Source organism: Phasianus colchicus, chromosome 12, assembly GCF_987193195.1.
Source record: "Phasianus colchicus chromosome 12, bPhaCol1.hap1.1, whole genome shotgun sequence".
Lineage (NCBI taxonomy): Eukaryota > Metazoa > Chordata > Aves > Galliformes > Phasianidae > Phasianus > Phasianus colchicus.
Window position 1 is genome coordinate 3,819,725 of NC_143447.1, and position 20,927 is coordinate 3,840,651.

Here is a 20,927-nt window from a genome sequence, read left to right on the forward strand (position 1 = left end):
TTTTTCATTTTAGAATCCTAGCTATTTTATACTTCTGGCAAAGAGTGATGAACACACCTGGCAGGGCTACAGCAACCCTCCAAGAAAGTTAAATAGCAGAAAACAACTTGAGTTTTATTCAAGGTGAACATTCTGGCTGATGATTAGATGGAGCAGCTTGGGAAATACAAGACAAGACAATTTCATACCTCCAAGTATCCCGAGCATACGACCCAATGTTTCAGTTCTGAAACAGTCCTAAAATTTTTAATAATCTTTTCTGTTGAAGTTTAGGGAGATAATATTTCACAGTTTTGGTTTAATAATTAGCCAGTCACCACAGAGCATAATGCCAGTATTCTACTAGATTAGGATAACAATCTCATATGCATACATACTTCACCCATATCTTCCTCCTCCTCCTCCTCTGACGTAACTTCTTCTGTCGTTCCATTCTGCAATGTAACAGTGAGGTCACTGCACTGAATGCACACGTTCCTTTCTTTCAAAAATCAGGAAATCTTCTAGCAAACAGTAAATATGAAAGTTACATTTATCAAGGTCTACACAAGGTTGAAGTTTAAATGGAAGGATAAACAAAGATGCTTTCCTGGAACATGACAACGAAGAAATATTTGAATGAAACAAAGAATAAATAGAATGTACAAATTCACATTAAGTTCTAAATGGAAACTTAAAATCCAGGTAAAGACATCCTATTTTTGAGACAACAGTGACAAACACAATAAAGAAGTGGATTATAACTCATGATATCTTAAACCATGAAAATCAGCTCATGTCTCTGACTAGAAAGCATATACATGCTAAAGCTCTATAAATTAATGGTTCTTGGTCACACTACCTGGAAAACTACTGCCACAACAACTAACATTATATAGCCACTGTTATTACATTATCTGATGACACAGTGAAACAGTACAATGGGTTGGTTTTTCAGAGCTTTCCATTTCAGGATACCACTTCAAACTCAGGAAGTTTGAGCTGCAGAAATAGTTGGAAGCATTATACCCTTGTCCTCTATTTACCTTTTTTTTTGACAAGTAAGAAATGCCCCTACTGTACACAATGCAAGGTACTGGATGGATCTTCTGTCTGACTTATCAAAGCCTCTTATTTAACTTGAAAATTATCCAAAATTTCCAGCTGTGAAATTCTTTCATGAGTTAATTTTAGAGTTTCAGAGCATAAACAAGACTCTTCAATGAAGCTACTTCCTAATGTTACAGACCTTGGAGTTGCACTGCTATGTGGGTGGCCAAGGCAGAAGAACTATAGTATTACTGTTTGGCAGAACACCAAAAATCAAGCAAGTTATTTGTCATTATTATAGTACGGTCACCACAGGAAAACCATCTGTTACACTAGAAGAGTCTTTAGAAATTGTCATCTTAACATGTACAAGCAAAAGCAGATAAAAATCCTATTAAAAATACAAAAAGAACATGCTCACTGTCAGCTACCAGTTCTGTTTTCAGCACAAAGCATTTTAGTTAACCAGAACATTTAGCAGCCCTACACAACTCTTAATTTGTCAAGTGCACGAGAAGTAAACAAGACACCTCAAGCAGATACTTTCTGCCCAAAGCAGGTCCTGATATCCTATATCTCTGCAAGGGGCTGAAAAGGAAGGAAAGCATCAGTAGTAAATTAATTCCAGTGCACGTTGTAAAATGTATACTCTTCATAAAGCAGCATACAGTGTTTTGTTGTATGAGGCATTCAAGGCAAGGCTGGATGTGGCACTGGGCAGCCTGGTCTAGTGGTTGGCAACCCTGCCTGCATTGCATCTCATCTAAGTTCTGGCTCACACAAAAGTTATAAGCATTCCACTGTCATCTTTCTTAGAGTTGAAAAAATAACTCCTTGATTTCCATAAGGTGTCCTCAGTTTTAACTTGCCTGTCCAGCTGGTAATGGCTGATCTAACATTTCAACATCTGGATGCTGAGGAAGATTATACAATCTGCAGAGGTCACATATTAATCGCTTCAGCTGCTGGAGAAGCTATAAAAAAAGAAAACATGAAAGCATCTATTTAAACCAAGCCACAGAAGAACACATTTTAAAGTACCTTTGTAAGTTGGTATTAACTTTCAGTCAGCCTACAGCATTTAAGTCTGCAGGTACTAGAACAAAAACACCTCTTTTTTCTGCAGTTCTCATAATAAAAGCCACCACAATGGGATACCAAAGACACAGCAAGTTAAAGATGGCTTCTCTCTTTCTTCTCGCATCAAGCTGAAAAAAAAGCAGTGAGCAAAAGCATTATCTGCTCTGGCAGTATAGTTCATTGCAGGCACAGATCTCAGAGCCACAAATCACTTGGGAATAATCAAAGGGCTGTATTTCTCAGGACATGCTGGTGCAATCCACTTTCCTAGTTTAAAGAGCAATGTTTTAAAAACAAAATCCATCAAAACCCACACACCACATCCTGGATCCCTCTTCAGGGCACAGCAAGGCAGCTCCACAAGCAAACCTAGAAACACTGGCACACAGTAATCACACAGCAATGCAGCAAGCTTCCAGATAGACCAATTCCTAATGCACTGCAGCACAAAAGAACAAATTTCATCATAAACAGGGAGGCAGGAACGTGCAGCTGAGAGGAGGGATCCCCTTCCTTGGCAGAGATCTGCAGTGCAGGGTTAGCTCAATGCAACTGAAAAATTGCAGTTTAATTTCTAAAGCAAAATACTTGATACCAGTCTTCCTCCCTGTTACATTTTTCCCCCTCAAAGGAATTCATTTCACACCCTTGCTCCTTCGGCCATGGATCACCTGAATTGTTATCCTTTATGCTTTGTTCTTATGTATGAAAGAATTATAGGACAATTTGGGCCAGAAAGCACATCTGGGAGTCAACCCCACGCTCTAAGCAGTGCCTAGCATGATTTTGTATGTGTCAGTGGTAAACAAAGAGACATATCAAAAGGGGTAGCAGATTTCTGTCTTGTATTAATAATTTAAATGCATTTCCTGGCTAACTTAACATGCTTGGCTAACATGCAAGTATCGTAGGAGAATTTTTACCACATCAAAATCTACTATGTCAAGTGAAAAGCTTCAACATACACAGCCTGTCTAATGCCTGTCTGAAGAGCATGCTTTTCAGTTTCCCAAACAGCTGATAATCATCAGAAGTTGTAAAGCAAGCAGAAAGGGCAGAATAATACCAAAGGATTTCAGAGATCTGGTGAAATGCATCTAGCACATTTGCTCTGCTGAGCTCCTGCAGAGCTTAATGCCATTTCTCATTCAGCATTTTAGCAGTAACCTTTATTATGAGTTTGAAGCAACATGAAACAATGGATTTTTAGCTGACGTTAAGTGAAAACTGGTTTACAGCTTTAAAAAAAAATCCAAAACACTAAGTTGATATAAATTAGTTTTGGCATTCATTTCTGCAGGCAGTTTCTTATCCTTTCTACCCTACCACAGGAAGGGTGTGTGCAAGCTGCTCAAACTTCCTTGATGAGGGTGTAAAGGGTAAAGTTGGAAGGGAGAAAAAACACGTCAGTACTCACAAAACTCAAGCCTTTTGACTCCGAAGTCTGATTTTGTAGAGTAATCGTCTCTATTTTGTCTTCATTTTGGCATTACATGATGTGGGGTTGATTCCTGAGAAGCCAATGGGCCACCCACAGGTGCTACATCAACCCACCAGTTTTTAAACGGGCAAGAACACCTCTGATATCAGAAGCTGTTTTGTTACAACAAACATCAATGGCCTATGTCTGCATCCAACTCAGTGCAGCAAGTCCCACATACTTGAGATAAACGTTTTCCACAAGCAATCTTGTATACAGGTAAGCTTTAATTTGAAGCTAACAGTCACATCAGCTTCACGCTGATCCCTTTCTGTAGAAAGGAACCTCTGAAGAAAGCTGATTTGGCTGAGCATTCCACTATTAAACTGCCCTACATCTCCATAGGCAGAGGTCACAGACTAAAAACCTTTAACATTTCCTTAGCTGTCCTCTTGCCTCTGTAGCTGATGTAGTTTCCAGGCAAAGAAAACACTAAAAGTGCTATTTTTCCTCATTGAGTTCTGATGCATTTCACTAATTATTCCCAGAAAGCCTTAGACTTTTTGGGGCTGAAACATGACTACAGTGAAAAAACAAGCATTTTTAAGTCATCTTCCTCTTTTTGTTTCAAATCTCTTGGATTGCTTTTTGTTTGTACTTTTTTCGAAGAGGAAACTCATGCTTGCAAAGATCCCCAAATACGACTCTAAATTGAACCCATTGCTTATTAATGTGAAAAAAAATTGAACCAAAAAAACATCTAAAGCAACCAGAACTCACCAGAGTATTGCTCTTCTTAATATCTTCTAGGCGCTCCAAGACTGAAGTCAGGTTTGGGTCATCTGATTCTACAAACCATATTGGTGATGAAGAGGGGTAAGATTCCTGTTTTTAAAAAATAACAACGAATGAACAAAAAAGTTCAACGCTTTCAAAGCTCATTCACATCCAAACTTTGACAGTGCAGTATCATCTCCTCATCCTACCCTAAGCTGGGTAACATGGAAGAAAAGTAACACAGTAACTTGAGGCAACTCAAGAGAAGTCAAAAGAATTCCAGATAACTGGTTCTTCTAGTATTACACTGTTTTCATCTGGATCAAACAGTGGACTTTCTTATGAAAGTACTGAAAAGTTTAAAGTCCAGAGGGCAAGTAGAGCAGAAAGAAGAAATATAGAAATTCAGTAGAGGCGATGATTATATAAAAAATTATAGAATTACAACTAGCACATATCAGAGAATAAAACTATATCCATGCTATTTTTTCCACAAGAATACAGATTCCTCCAAACAGTACCTATGAAAGCAACAACACATGGAGGCTAAAGATCTCCTCTGGATTACTCAAACCGTTCAGCTCAAACAGCGTCGACTCTCAGATCAGAGCAACACAGTTCAAATTTCCTGCCTTTAAGGCAGGCAAATGACAAAGCCAAAAATGCATTTTTTTCTTTGCACCATCAAGCAGCAAAGGACCATACCTTGCTATTGTTGAAGGACATCTCAAACCAATGTATGTACTGCACACATCAATAGGTACTACACACATCAACAGGTCCCTGCAGTTGTTTGGCAAGCACCAAAGTGCATCCTACTGACAGTGAGCACAAGTGGGTTCATAGGACTAGAAATGCATCTCATTTTACACAGGCAGCCATGGTCAGAGCACATACAACACAGAACAGATGTGGTCCACAACCATCTGCAATCCATGACAAGCAGCTTTTCTGTCACTAAACAGGCACAACAGACAGCTAGCAAGACCCTCATTGCTCCTTTCTCCACCAGCAGGAGACCAGGGGCAAACCTAGGATCAGTTGTTTGTTGTCTGCAGACCTTATCTGTTCGTTGTCTGGAGGGCCCATCGAATAATCTTCAAAAACACTTACAGCAAATCTTTCCTCAGATGAGGACAAGACTTGCAGCTCAGGTCTGACGAGCAAGAAATCCCACTGTGTTTTATCACACCACAGAGGCTACTTGAACACGCTGATGCCTCCTCAATGAATGACAATCCTCCTCATTCCATTTCATCCCAAGTCCAGCCACATGCGAGGAAACATAGCAGGATTTGATGCTGTCTGCCTTATGAATGTATGGCATATATAAATTACTGTAAGTCCCCCAAACAAATTAAACATTCATTTTCAGCCTGTTTTAGCTTTTGAAACACAAACAGAAGCCATGAATTGATCTGAAAGGCTTCTCTTAAGCACATCCATATGTATCAGAAAAGTCATAAGTCTAACTTCCAGCTCACTGCAACACTTTTTAACTCTGCAGATTTGCCATTACGTTCTTTTACCTTAACATAAATGGCACCAAGTTTTTCCTTCTTTAAGTAACACATATCTGTGGAAAAGCTGAGCCTCACTCAGCTATGAGTCACTGTATTTTGAAATCGAGAATTCACACACAAACTTCAAACAAACATCCTGACTCTGAGATACAAACAGGCTGATGAGTTTGTAATCCCAGCGTGCAACAAAAAGCGGAGCTTGTGGTTTGGGAGGTCAAAGAACTGAACTGCACTACAGCCAGTTTTGTTGAGAGTTAACTCAGCTCTTTCCTGTGTCTGCGTCCTACAGAAAGGAGAGATGGATTTAATATTTATCATGTAAGAAACACAAGTTTCCCCAAACATGAAGATATAATTCAAGAGAACTAACCTAGAAGAACAATTCTTTTTTTGTACTAGATACCTGCTGTTCTAAATACTAATTATTATTTCTCAGTGACTAAAAACAAGATTATTTTGGTCCTATGACTGCACAGCTGACCTCCGCTGTGTGTCAAGCTTAGCTGCACAAGTATCAACCACATTATTATCCATACTAAGTTGTTAAGCTCTTCTAGGCCACTGCTATAACATGGCATTTTCCTGTTCTCTACAATTAAACGCAAAAATTCATCATAACAGAGAAAGGCAAAATGTTCAGATTTGGGCAGCTTTCTCAAGCTAATGCACGCTGTACAGCTTGCAAAGCTAATGCAATTGCTCAGTAAGCCATGACATGCTGGGATGACATCACACCTAGCATACACTGAGGCCTGAGGACAAAGGCTGGATGTTTACACCCAAGCCAGATAGAATTACAATTCATGGGCTCATCACTTCTACAGAGTCTTTGTATCCACAGCAGGACAGACTGGGAGCTTTGTCAACACCAACACTTCTGGTGCTTCTGTTGCAGAACACAGCAAAAGGATTGAGTTTAATAATAAATATACCACAAAATAAAAACAAAGAAAGAAAAGCTCCACATTCCTGCCACTGGAACAAGTGGCATTACCATTAACTACCCAAAAAGGCTGTTTTACTTGCAATGCTCAATAATCTTCATCTAGTTTTACAAACCTCCAGCAATACTGTCCTGATATCAGTATGAGACTTAGGCTGTTTCTCTGTTTCTACAACACTGTTTCAAGTGTGAAGTTACTAAATTAAAAAGCAAACCCCAAACCCACAACCTTCCCCTGGCCAACCCAACACCACAACACCTTGCTCACATCCCTGGTCTACCACAACCTGTACACAACAGCTGCCACATGTAACCCAGGAACACAACATGCCCACACATTTTATTATGACAAATAGTCAGAAAATCCACTTAAACCTACATCTTGAGCATCATGGCTTAAAATAACTGTTACTCACCGCCTCTTCTTAATTTTCTTTGATTTTCAGATAACCTTTGAGTGCTATTTTTTTTTCTGCTTTGAAATCTCCTTAGTAAACTGGTTAAATAAAAGTCAGCCAACTGGATTCCATTTCCTAAGCTTTGGCAAAATCTCTATCATTGACAGAAATCAGTACCATTCTTTTTACATCATTTTAGAACTTAATTACAAATTTTCCTGTGTTTTAATTAAGGATTTTCTGGGAATCTCTTTTCTTATTAAGACATTCAGAAATCACCATTTAAGATGCAGCCCAAAGGACACTGAACACATTACGGTATTCTGACACTCCATTTTCACATTTAGGGAAAAAATTGCACTCCTACATATGAAAGAATTCTAATTTCCTCAATAAACTACCAGAGCAGCAATGCTGTTTTACATAAAATAAGTATGTGCAGTGGGAGGTTTAAAAGTCAAATTTAATGAGGGTGTGGATGGGCACGGTGAAGAGAGCAAAGCCCCTTACCCACCTGCCTTTGATCAGCAGAAGACCTGCACTTTCATTTCTTTGTGGACTTGAAAACACTGCATAGGACATGCTATTACTTGCTGAATGGCTAAGTGCATATAAACAGCAGGACACACTTTATTCACTGGAGTTCAGCTAAGCAGAGATCCTTACCTATCCCAGAGCCACAGAAAGCATTCTGTTAGCTTTAATTCTTACAGTCTTCCTGAAGCCACAGACCAACACGTGTACCAAACCATGCACTTTGAAAAGAACCTACATCAACTGACTAAAAAGCATACATCTTTTAAACACAGAAAATCATTCAATACCACCTTGCAGCTCACTGACTGCCTTGGCAGCAGCAGCCTATGCTAAAACCAGACAATCCCAGACAATACTGAGTGCTCTGCTCAGAGCTCCAGACACTGGGAAAGCTCAAACATCTTCACAGGAGGTAAGTGACAATGCCACAGCCTGTATCCTATGCAGGTTCTGCTCATACATTCATCACTACATCACTGAATACCTTCAGAAGTACATCATTACACAGCTAACACACTCATAGCTTTCCTCTCCAAAACATTCTCCAGGGAAGGATGCAAATGTAACAGAGTGTGCTGCTTCAGAATTGTTTATGTTATTAAATACAGCCACACCAGAGGAGTCAGTCAGCATCAAAGGCACGTGCCTGGCAGAGGGAAAGGCCACCACAAACTGCATCTCCATGGAGGTACCTGGAACAATCACAAAGTGTTCCTAGCAAAAGTAAGTACAGTTTGCTACACAAACAAGTCCTGTAAATTGCAGAAGGCTACCAAAGAAGAACAGGAGTAGGGAGAAGACAGTGAAGATCCCCAGGAAAGGCTTCACCAAATGCTGCTTTCCATCCAGCACATACAACAATCAAAAAGCCTGTGACACGACCCAAGCTATGTCTGTGTTACACCCATGGCTCTATTTAGGCACACACACAGCTCACAAATACATCATTGCCTTACAAGAAGCCATAACAACACAAGCAAAGCAGCAAAGACAAAACTTTACTTTAAATGGTTATAAATATGAATGCAGATGTGGCATCACAGCTCATACGCTTCTTAGGAACAAGTCTTCACACCTAGTCAATTCTTCAAGCTATTTTGTCTACAAGATGTCCCACCAGCTGATTCTCACGTGTGGAACTGCACAATACCTTTGGGAAATGAGCCTTAGTGGACTGCTTTACCAGCTGCTCACCCCATGAAGGCAGCAGGCTGTATGCTGTCCACATCCACACACTATTAAAATATCAACTGAAAGCATAAATGCAAAACGGTCACTTCTCTGATAAAAGCACAGTTACTTATCTTTATTTTGAGTAAATGCTCTGTTTTCAGGTCACACCATAATACAATATGCCGTCGATTCACCCACACAAATTCACAGGAAATGCTGTTAACACTTCTGCATGCACCCAAAGTAAAACGCAGCAGGTCTCTGCTCAGCCCTGAAGCTAACACTACACGTGGTTTTGTTGAGTGCACTGCACATGACAGCTGTGGAGGAGCAGTGTGAGGTCTCCACAGATGGAAGCTGCTGTTCAGGACCAGCCCAGAGAGTGAGCTAACTAACACTCTTTTGTCAGTATCATTGACAGACATATCCCTGTGTGCCTGTCTTCTCACCTAACAGCTGTCAGGGAATGGGTGTTTGAGAGCTCACAGTCCCAGTGTATTACACAAGCATTCAAACTGGCAGTGGTTAACCCAATAAGTAGCTGGACACATGCACTGATGAGAAGGATGCTCTGACAATCTGATTCTGCAATACTCTTCTTCCACCGCTAGCAGAGTACCTTACGTACAGAATTTCTGAAGGAATTCCAGTTAGTGGAAACTGTCAACTTAAAATCAAGAGTTGTTAATCAGCTGTTCCTGCAATGATACCTCTTCAGAATGTATATATAGGCACTATCAAGGCAAGCTTCTAATGAGGTTAGAAGCAGCAGTTACAGCTAAGTTCCAACATGCCATGCTCTCCCCCTGCCTGACTCTTCCCAGCAGCTGTGCTCTTGCCTTTAGCACTGTGGACATGCAAAGCCCGATGACACTTCTACTGCCACCCAAAAACCCTGGCCTACCCTTCCTTCTCTCCAGTCTCTTTATCTTCAGAAGCGTAGGTCTTTCAAGCATTCAGTCAACCCACTCCGTACCACTGAAGGCAGGGTGCCCTTTTCCCCTCACAATTCAAGAGCCTTCCTCTTTCCTGCAGCCCCACACCAGGCTCCAAGCTCTCACAGCTGCTGTGACTGCTGCTGAGCCACCCACCTTCAGGTTACTGTCATTTACAGTCACTTGTTCTCTCCTTTGAATGCACATTTCCAGTATTGTGGAGTTCCACCAACATTAACCATTAAGAAGCTAAACAATTCACTCTTACCTAGCTCAAAATTCAAGGAAACCCTTGGCACCTTGAATACCACTGCAAAGGAACACCTCAATTTTCTTCCAATGTCACTATGCAAGTTCCAACAGTACCTTCCTCCCTTTCTGAATACTCGGAAGCTATCAGAAAATCTGCAGTTGTGAAACACTCTCTCTCAGAGGGGTTAAAACTCAGAGCTCTGGGGTGAAGAAAAATACTAAACTTGAAGAAATCCTGCGCTTGTTTCTCTGCAGTAACTTCAAACACCACTCAGAATGTCTTGTGTGCATGAGATAATGAGAAAGGTAAAGCATGTAGAATCATGACTTTAATACCATGCTCAAAGATTACAGCTGGAAACAGGAAGCTGGCACCACATAGGCTAACGAGTTTGCTCATTTTCTGCAAGGATCAGCTGAGAGCTGCTCTGTTCCCAGCAGTTCCAACCACACTGAATGCTGGCTGACGTGACATCTGAACGTTACACAGCATCTCCTTACTGTAAGCAGCCATTTAGTTTTCCAGCTGTCTTCTGGGAGCAGGTGACAGTCATTTTCACTTCTGCAGAGCTTACAGCTAGAGAAATACAGAACATTTCTTAAATCGTAAACTATCAAGTGCATTAAAAATGCTCTATTACCATTCATAATCCAAAATAAATAAATGAACTCGAGCCAGGAATTCAGGGTTTCATAACCTTTTAATGCTATATAGAGACAAACAACCTGACACTGCCCAACAGCAGTTCACGCTGAGGCAAACCTGAAATAGCAGCTATTTCTGTTTATCAGCCTCTACAAACATCTGTTCCTATTCAGAAGTTTTGTTGCTGCTTTTCAAATGATTCAAATCCTATCCAGAGAATTTCTCCACGTTTCTATCTTCCATCCTCCTGATAGGAACTGATTTTACAGATGAGCTTTCACTCCAGTTAGACTGCTGGAGTCTGCTTCTCTCAGTTTAGTTGTTGCTGTAGCAGATCAGACACTGGCATAAGCCCACTGGATCAATGCTGGCTCAGGAATTCCACACACAAGCACCCCTGAGCACCAATGAAAGCCCAGACAGTGCTTGGCAAGCAGCTCCCCATCAGCAGTGCTGGCTTCAGCAGTCCTCCCCAGCATTCACTCGTTCCTTTGCCCTCTGTTATGCTGGTACAGCTGTCTGTGCAGCCACACAGTGAACCAGACTGGGAAATTATCCAGATCAACAATGACCCAGTAAAGAATTTCCATGTGCCAGCCAGGTCCTTCACCCAGCAAAGTCAGTTCTGGCCACCTCACAATTTACATAGCCTTTGCTGTCTGCTGGCAACAGGATTACCAAGCGCACAGGACACAATCATACTTCATTCTTCCTATCAGCTCTGATTTTTAATACATGTTGAGGGTACCAACCTATCAGTGAGCAGTATCCATGGTAGAATATAGACCAAATGCCCACAGATTTATTTTCATCCATGTCTCACAGGAAGAAGTTCCTGAATGTGAGCACAAACGATCGGCTCCATTGATAACTCCTGATTTCACAGCGTTCCACTGCAGATAGATTGCCATAAAGGATCTGGAACTGCAACTTTATTTTGAGAATAGGACACACTTTTCACATTACTCCCTTATTCACACTGCAGTGACAGAAAGCTTTGACAGAAAAGGCAGAATTTTATCCCTTCAATAAAAAAACTAGTGAGAAAAAAACTAAAAAAAATCAATTGTAACAGCGCATACTCTTCATTCTTGTGGCATAAGAAGATTAACAGGTAATGCCAATTACTAACACTTCAATTTTGACACTATCCAATAACAAAAATCATAAAGCCGTGACAGATGCCAACTAAAAATTGGTGGCAACACAAATCAAATCAACACAAACCGTGAGATGACTCTTAAGAAGTGAATGAGCAACCCCAGTCAAAGCTGCAGCTTCTTTAAAGTTAGAGAAAAATCAGAAAAAATCATGAAAATTACCAGGTATTTTTCTGTCTTGGACAAAAGCCTTTCAAACAGTTAACAAAGAAGCGTGCTGAGTAAAGAGAATGTAATTCTTTCCCATAAAACTTCTTCCAATTATCGAAAGGCAGAGAGAGCTCCTGTGAGGACAACAAATGGTCCCAGTTTTGAAACAATTACATAAGTAATTCATATAAGTAGCCTATTTGGAGTAAGAGCTATTTCTAAAAGCTTCAACATATGCTAGCATTGATATGTGAAGCCCACCACTGTGGCATTCTAGGATATTTTAGGCACACTTCACACCTTATACAGGGAAGAGTGCAACCGGCCTGCAAAGCCTGCAGTGCTGGCTACAGCTTTTCACACATAGAACAGCTAAGCTGTAGCATCAGAGAGTTAAGTCCTACGTCTTCTAGAGACAAACCATTCCTCCTCCTCCTCACAGTATTTCTTTTCCAATTACAGCCTTGGTATAGAAAGAGAAGAACACCCAGTCTTTGCATTTTGTTTTGATAAGTAAAACAAGACTGGACAATTTCTATTGTACAAGCATTATCTTTCCTAAGTTACTTGAGTGCCTTCCTTAGAATTCAAAGTACGTCTAATTAATCCTAGTTAGAGGAATATGTGTTATCCAGGTAGAGTTGTGTGTGCTTTTATTTAATCCTTGCATCCACACGCTGCAAGACAAAGGCTTCAGCCTTGCTATGGAGTGCCTAGTCACATTTAAAAACATATCTGTGGTTTGAATTGGAAACCTCATTCATTATGTGGTTAGTTCTGCATACAAATAAATAACCTCCTTAAACGTCTGTCAGCTGCCCAGGCATTAGCTAGGAGTGTTTAATATTAAAACCTTGTGCCTTTTAAGAATTATACGATGTTCTAATCTACTCACTTTCAGTATATAACTTGCCAAAAGCTTCAAAGGTGACATCTTCTCATCCATTCTTGATTAGAAGGGGAAAAAAAAGTTTTCTCCCCTCAATTGCAGTAATCTATAGACAGGAATGTTTCTAACTATCTTCTAACTGATTTAACAGCAGGGTATTTTTTCAGTAAAGCAGGAGATTTTTCTCTCCAGCGGGGAAGCAAGTATATAGCAGAGTCAGCCTGCTCACATGGACTGAATTTGCTGATGTGTGAAGGATATGATTACATGTCACAGCCCTGTATCTGTTTGGGTGCAAAATCTGCTCCCACAGAGAGCTGGCACAAACCCTATGCCTACCTACAAGAGGTACTCAGAATTCCAGTGGAAGTTGTGTGTGCAACTGGAGTGATACTATTGTTGAGGTTCTCCGCAGCATATATTTAAAAACCAATATTCTTTTTCTGGGGGAAAGAAAACCAAAAACGTAGTCCTTTGTTTTTTAGAGTCCAAAGCAGTCTTGCTATTGAGCAGGGGGGAGAAGTAGTTAAAGATTGAGCTGTACCACATCTTGGAATACTGCGACTTAAGTTTCATAAGGTACCAAACTGAGACTGCAAATTGTAAAAAAACTTACCTAAATGATCAGTAAGTAACACACTACTGTGAATAACACCACTGATTTGATACTACCTCAAAAAATACAATATATACACTTGGCAAGGACACTTCCTTACCAAATTCAAATGGAATACTATTGCTATGTGAAAAGAGCCTGAAAAGAAAAAAAAAGAAAAAAGAAAAAAGAAAAAAAACAACCAGAAATCAGACTCCAGAACAGAGACACCACTGCTGGCACAACAGAAAGGGAATGTGAAGGTGCACAGCCTGAACAAGTTCAATAATTAGACAGTTCTGAGCCATAAGAAGCAATGTTTCTGACAGATGACTCCACCCTACAGTGTCTCTTAAAATAATCAAATTAACCATTTACATTCCAACACGGGCAGCTAACAGAAAGGACAGGCAGATTTAGAAAATGTTAGTTTGTCACTTTATTAAGTAGAAGAGCTATCAAGCAAAACACATCTCCCTGTACAGTCAAGCACTGCTCAGTAGCACAGGTAGAGCACTCCCAGGGCGCTGCAGCAAATGCTTAACCGTGGCAGTTCCACAAACTCATACTGCAGACAGTCAGAATATCATCTTAGAAATCCCAGAGCCGACTTCTAGTCGAGCTGTGGAATTCAGTCTAGGGCACTGATGGAAGAGACCTATGCAGTTCCTAAACAGATTCTCCCTCACCTCTCTAGGAGACTGTTTGCTCTTTCCTCTGCCTTCTCTCTCTAGATCCAAGAAAATAAAAGGATCCATTGTGAGAACTGGAGCAGCTGAGTAACCAGGTCTCTTTTCAGCCATGGTGTAGAAGCTGCTGGAAGCTCCCTTCCCTACCAGATTATTCTCTATCCACCAACTTCAGCGCCTGTACACACTGCTAGACAGCTTTCACTTCAGCTGAAATACTGAGGTGCCTGAATAAAACCAACAACAAAAAAAGGAATTATTGAGTCTTGTGCATCTTTCCCCCTTAACAGCATCCCTAAGTGTCCGGATGTTCCAACCCATGTAAGCTCTTGGTGAGTACAAGAAATAGCCTCGAGAATTTCATCATTATTGTAGAGGTTAAACTTTTAGGAAGCAACAAATAACTGAAGTTACCTATGTGCACTGCAAATGTAAACCGTTAAGATAGCAGCTTCTGCTGCAGAGGGTGAGTCTCCTCCCCAAAGAAAACATTTACCAGTATCTTTATAGCCTTACCAGCTTTTTTTAGCACCATAATTTCAAGTTATAGCTCCCATGGTAACTTGATTCAGCTCTCCAGAAGCTCTGCAGATCAGCTGAAGCACAGCAAACTAGAGTTACACCTTTGCAGTTTACAGTACCTACAGAAATAAACCGGAGGCAAGCAGGAGCCTGGGCCAACAGATTCAGTGGCAGGGGGAGGAGAGGGAAGGGAAAACTTCATAGTGAGCTCTAACACCTTAGTCCAAGGCCCAGGACACAAGTCCGGCGCTTATCTTTCTTTTTGACTCCCTCAGGAGCTTCTCACTTGCCTCTTGAGAGCCACCCTTGCATCGGAAGCTGCCCTCTCCCACTTATTTTTAGCAGATAGGTAAGTAGCCACCTACCTCAAAGAGCCAAAAATTAGTCAACACTGGAAGAACCAAGCTGCTTACAGGCAACTGTGAAACACGAGTTCCAAGAAGTTCAGGCACAACTTCTTTTTAAAGCAGAAGTCTTCTCTCTATAGTTTGAAACAAATCTTTTCCTGCTCTTTTTGGAAGCAGATGTCACAGTTGTGACAGCACACAGAAAGTCTCCTGATTTCTAGGGCAAAAGACTACACAGCCAACTGCAGGTGCAGTTTCCTCAATAAGACACAAGGCCAGGAGTGACCTCAGCCTGTATCTCACTGGCTGGGGCACACCTCAAACCAAGGCTATAAGCAAGAGGGCAGAGTTCTATGCAGAGCAAGAGAATTACTACTGAAAATACTTTGGGTCAGAAGCAGAAAAGCACCACAGCACAAATCCAAGGCACCAAGCCCTTCAGGCCTCCCTCCTAGGCTTTCCTGTCAGCTGTCACCTGACAAGGAATAACGCACTGAACTCAGCTGCCAGCTGAGGACACAGTTATCAGACCTTCCCTTTACTTCTTAAGGAAGAGAGTTAGAAAAAAGATCACGCTGTGGGGAGAAAACAGACAGGCTGCTCCCTAACGAAACACTTTCTATTACATAAATAATACTTGAGGAAAGTTGCACAACCACTTGTCTGATGCAGCGTACCTAAACACAAGAACATGGATGTATCTTGCTGATTTTACTATTAAATGACATCTCAGGCTTCGCAAGCGTGCACCAGTATGGGGTAAAGCAAGCAGATCACAGAACTCACTTCCAGGCTGTCAGCTGTGAAACCCTATAACTCTCTTAATGCGTCTCTTTCTATTTAATAAAGTAACTTTAAGACAAGCGAACATCCTGCCAAGACGGCCAGCCCCGCCTGATCTGCACACACATTTCTATCTTTTGAGCACTCAGATGTTTGGACTCGCACACAAGTTTCCACCCCACACTGCTTGGAAATCGCATACTTTTATAGGCAAAGGACAGAAGAGCTGTGGAGCTCACCTCCCTCAAACGCACAGCCCGACTGCATGCCCACCCAGCCAGAACTTTTCAGTGCTCTGCCCCTAAGCTGAACGGTGATAGGGCATTTAGGTCCGCTTACCGCTGCGACACGGAGACCTTCAGCACTTGTGTGCGAGTCAGACACCGATCCACGCAAACCACAGGGCAGACTCAGGCCCTAACCGTGAACGTTTAAAGACTTAGAACACGGAACGTTTTATCTCGCATCCCTCCTACTCGTTAAGAACAAACAACGAAGAAAAAGCAGAGAACGACAGATTCCCTCACGTCTGACAGCGCCGCCGGCACAACTTTAAACGCCGCCACCGCAGCGAGGAGCCCCGGCTGGGGACGGCCGCCGCGCCGCCCGCCTCCAACGCGCGGAACGAAGACCCGCGGGACGCCGCCCGGCCCGGCAGCGCTCGGCGCACCCGGCCCGGCCGGAGGGCTCTCCCCGCGCCCTTTGTTCCGGCCCGAGGCGGACCGCCCGCTCCCGAACTTTTGTTCGCGGGCTCGGCAGAAGGAAGCGCGGCGCGGCCCCGGGCAGCGCGCAGCCCGAGCGGCCCCGAGGCGGCGCAGGCCGGAACCCCCCCCCCGACCCCCGGTCGCCCCGCGCCCCCCGGGACGGCGCCGAGCCCCCGGCCCGCACCGTGATGTTGCAGTGGATGGTGAGCGGCGGCGGCGGCGGAGGGCCGGAGCCCGGCGGCGGCGGCAGGAGCACGAACTGGCAGTGCAGCTCGTCCAGCTTCCAGGAGACGATGCGGAAGCGCTCGTGGTCCTTGTCGAAGATGGACTCGAGGAACTTCAGCTCGGCCTTCAGCCCTGACACCGACATCCTGGCCTCATCTCCGGGCCCGGGCCTGCGCCGCCTCGCCTCGGCCCGGCCCCGGCCGCGCCTGCGGGGCGGAAGATGGCGGAGGGCGGGGGCCCGGGGCAGCCCCGGCGGCGGGGGACGGCGAGCGGCGGCCCTTCGCGCGGCCTCCCGCACCCCGCGCTCTCTCCGAAGGGCGACGGCGCGGCTCGCTCCCCTGCCCGTTCCCCCTTCCCTTTCCTCCCGGCGGGCTGGGCCAGGCCGGGCCCGCCCCGCCCTCCCCGCGCAAGGCCGGCCCCGCGGCCCGGGACGCACGCAGCAGGGCTGGCCGGGCCCGTCCCCGCTCCGCCCCGCCGCCGCCCCCGGGCTGTGCCCCGCCCCGCCCCGCCTCCCGCTGCCCGCCATCACGTACCTGCGCTCCGCACCACGCGCGGTCCCGTCGTCCGCAGCCGCTCCGAGAAGTCGGCGCCCGTCCCGAAGGATTCGTACGAACGGAACTCCGCGTCCGGCTCCAAGAAGATATAGAGGCCAATTTAAAAAAAAAAAAACACGCCTACTAGTTCCTCTGCAACAGTTCGTGTATTTCTATCCTCTCCCCTCCCCCAAAGTCTGAGAGCAGAGGAAAGTGAATGCTCACAACACTGAGGGACGGAGGCTGCCCTTAGCTCTGCCTCTTCAGGTCAAGTCCCCCCTGTATCCTCCCTCCTCCTCCAACGCTTTCCATCACTGCTTTATCCACTGACAGCCGTGTGTTTGGGATGAGGACTGTCTCTCAAATGGCACAAAGGGGTGGCTGCAATAAAGTCACATCACTGCAGAGTATTCTTGTTTTCCAATCAGCTTTTAGTTAATGTACTACACACACGCATGCACACACCTGTTGTTTTTTTCTTTTGCCTTTTTAAAATTAATATTCTGTATAAAACTCCAGAGGAACTGGCAGCACTTCTCAAACCACAACCTGAATCTTTTCAAGTGGTGACAACTCCAATCTCAATCCAGAAAAACAGTCGGGCACAGCCCAGCTCCAAGCACCTGCACCTGCGGGCTTGACAGCGCCTGTCCTTCCCCATGGAAACCATGCTTTGCTACCACAGAGGCCAGGAAGGAGTGACAGTAGCTAAAAGCTCTGCATGAAAGAAGCCAGGAAAAATAAGGAGAGTAGAAAGATACGGTTTTATTATTTTTTCTCCCCCAAGTATCATTTGAAAGATGCCTTTTGTAAAGTAAGTGCGACTCAGCTTTCCTAGAAGGGCTGAACTGCTTTGGCTCTGACTGTGGAACCTGCAAAGTGGGAGCGGAGCAAATATGACAGTTGTCCGTCGAGGTATCATCACAAAGAAGATTTAAGTGTAAGGGCAAATAAGCCATAAACAAACAGAGAAAATTCCAAGTCTACCTATCAGAAAGGGAGGACCTGGAAGAGCCTTTCTGTGGGAACACTGGAGACAAAACCAAACCAACCAGACCTTGTTATGCGTTACACGATGCGATGCATGAAACAGCAGAGGAATGAATCTGGTGACTCAGCCCTATTTCACTCACGCAATGGGATTTTGGCCTAGAATGCCTCACTGCAGCAGAGAGGTAGGTAGGCTCAGCAAGTTCAAGCGACTGTTCTGTCACACCCTTTCCAGAACTGTCTGTATTCCTACCTCTGGTCTCCCATTCTCCCCGTCCTCCTGCAGGGTTCCCACCCGCCTGCTCTCCCTGCTGCCTCTCGCTGCCTGTGACACCCAGGTTTTGGGCAGCTGCAGGGTGAGGACATGCCGGCTGGCTGGGAGGTGCCATGCCTGTGCTGGCTGCCCAGCTGGTGGAAGGCACCCAGCCATGCAAGCAGCATGGCGTCTCCCGGCCATCTGGCAGGCCAAACAAACTGCTACATTGGCCAAGCACAGCCTGCAAGCCATATGCTGTTTAAGTCTGGCAAAACATTCCCCTGTTCCTTCAGTCTGCCTTTTCGTTGCAGGCTTCAAGAAGCAACATGCAGCTGCACAGCCACCACTCCCCTACATTCTGTTGCACTCCTCCATATTTAGTAGGCATTGTGCAATGCTGTGACACTGCATCTCTGCCTGGGAATTCATTTGTGTTAAAGTCCTTGAGAACACACACTGGGGATGCCTTGTTCTCTGCAACACAGAAACTGCTTCAGAGGTGTAGAGAGCTGTTCATCATGTCTGACTCAGTCCTTCCTTTGGGGACTTGCCCAGGGCTTTGACATGAATGCTATGCTGGTCACAGGATGACTTAGGAAATCCTGACTTTCCCCGAGACCAAAATGAATGCACATGGGAAAAGACCTGACATTTCTAGGTAATAAAGGAAATAAATCTTGATAAAGAGCCCCGGGAGCACTGCATTAAATTCCAGTGATTACAGACACTCTCAAGTTCCCCTGATCGATACTGCCTGTAAGCACCATCATCTTCTGCCTTTCTTCCTATCTGTACATCTTTGACATCATGGGCACCTCCCTCTATTTATTACAGAACTAGATTTCCCCTTCCATCGGTCTGCACTTCGACCAAATCTCTCTGTTAGGAAGAGGACATGCCTTCATAGTCCTCTGTTTCTTTTATTTCTTTATCTAGAACAAGTCCTAAGAGCCCTCGACTGAAACTTTCAGAAAAAGGAAGATTCCTCATTGCTTTCTTAAACAGAACTGGCAAGAAAAAAAAAAACAAAACAGTTTGGACCAAAATTATTTTTTCCATTAGCATTTACTGCTAGTCCTGTCTCCAACATATCAGCTAGTCACATCCCTGGTGGGACAGAGAGCCAAGCAGCAATGGATGAAGAGAAGTGAGGATGAGTCCAGGATGAGCCAGTAAGGAGGAAACGAATGATGATGTAGGATGGATGAGCTTTGATGGAAGCGCCAGAAGCTGTCTAGGACTCATAGAAAGGACCTTAAAAGAGCACAGATGGATCTCAGTGTATTTTAGTCCTATTGTTCTTGTGAATGCCTCTTTCAGGTGCGCTGTGTTTCCAGCTTGACCCCTGACTGAAGCATTTGCACACTCAGGTGAGTGTCTGTGCCTATCAGAGGACTGATTAAACCCTCTGAGAATAGTTTATGGTTCTGTGTTTGCGGGTTGGTTTTTTGTTTGTTTCATTTCTGTCACTTACAGCTTAGCCCTTAGAAAAGGCCTTTGTTTAATTCTAATCTCACTTATCTGAAATAAATAGCAAGCACCAAAGAAGGAAGTGGCATTTTAGAAGTAAGATCCCAATCTTTTGTAACCCCAAACCTTAGCAGAAGAAGAAGAAGAAAAAAACAAAGATAATGAGATGGGAGAGAAGTCTAAGTTGTTTTTAGTGAAGGACAATCATAGAATGGCCTGGATTGAAAAGGATCACAATGATCATCTAGCTTCAACCCCCCTGCTATGTGCAGGGTCACCAACCAGCAGACCAGGCTGCCCAGAGCCACATCCAGCCTGGGCATACAGTACAATTATATTAGGCAATTTGATAATAGTTGATCTTGGTGTTGAATAAACAATTTTTTCACAGGCAGCAACAGAATGCAGACCCAGAAAAGGTAAATAATAGTGGATGTCCTCATATGGAGAAAAATGAAGCAGGAAAGCTCAGCTGGAACCTCAGACAAGGCAGAAACAGTGAGTCAACAAGATCTGGCTTTTCCAAGATACAGTCCAAGCTGCCTCAGTCACTAAAACCACACCTTCATGTCAACTCCTGAGTTCTGAGCAACCAAGTCATAGCTTCAATAATGAAGTTGCTTTCAAAGTATTTTAGGAAAACAGTATGTCAGTGCATGAAAGTTAAAAACACTGCTGTACAATACGGCTTCAAGAAACACAGTAAGCAATGGAACCAAGATTGCTTAGTTCCTCAAATACCTCCTTGAATTTTAAAGGCTGCAACAGCTAAAGAATATCCTTTTGACATCAACCCACCCTAAAGCAGCTTTAGACAAATAGAGCCCAGATTTTGACAGGGGTAGGTGGCAAGCGCATGTCAACAAGCACTTATTTTACAGCCACAAGCTTTAATATTAAA

At 43.7% G+C, this 20,927-nt stretch overlaps 1 protein-coding gene across 2 annotated transcripts in view; it reads right to left on the reverse strand.

Moving 5' to 3' along the window:
* Positions 1-17,332, reverse strand: part of UBE2Q2 (ubiquitin conjugating enzyme E2 Q2) — a 36,749-nt gene extending 19,417 nt beyond the window's left edge. The window contains exons 1-4 of one of the 2 annotated variants that reach the window (XM_090148686.1): positions 17,311-17,332; positions 4,310-4,414; positions 1,899-2,003; positions 378-434 (exon numbers count right to left, since the gene is read on the reverse strand). In XM_090148686.1, coding sequence (XP_090004812.1) covers positions 378-434; positions 1,899-1,928 — 87 coding nt within the window. In that variant the 5' untranslated portion in view covers positions 1,929-2,003; positions 4,310-4,414; positions 17,311-17,332. Of the gene's footprint in view, positions 1-377; positions 435-1,898; positions 2,004-4,309; positions 4,415-16,736; positions 17,176-17,310 lie in introns of those variants that run through there. The other variant, XM_031616361.2, reaches the window with a different exon arrangement.
* Between the last annotated feature and the right edge of the window lie 3,595 nt (positions 17,333-20,927).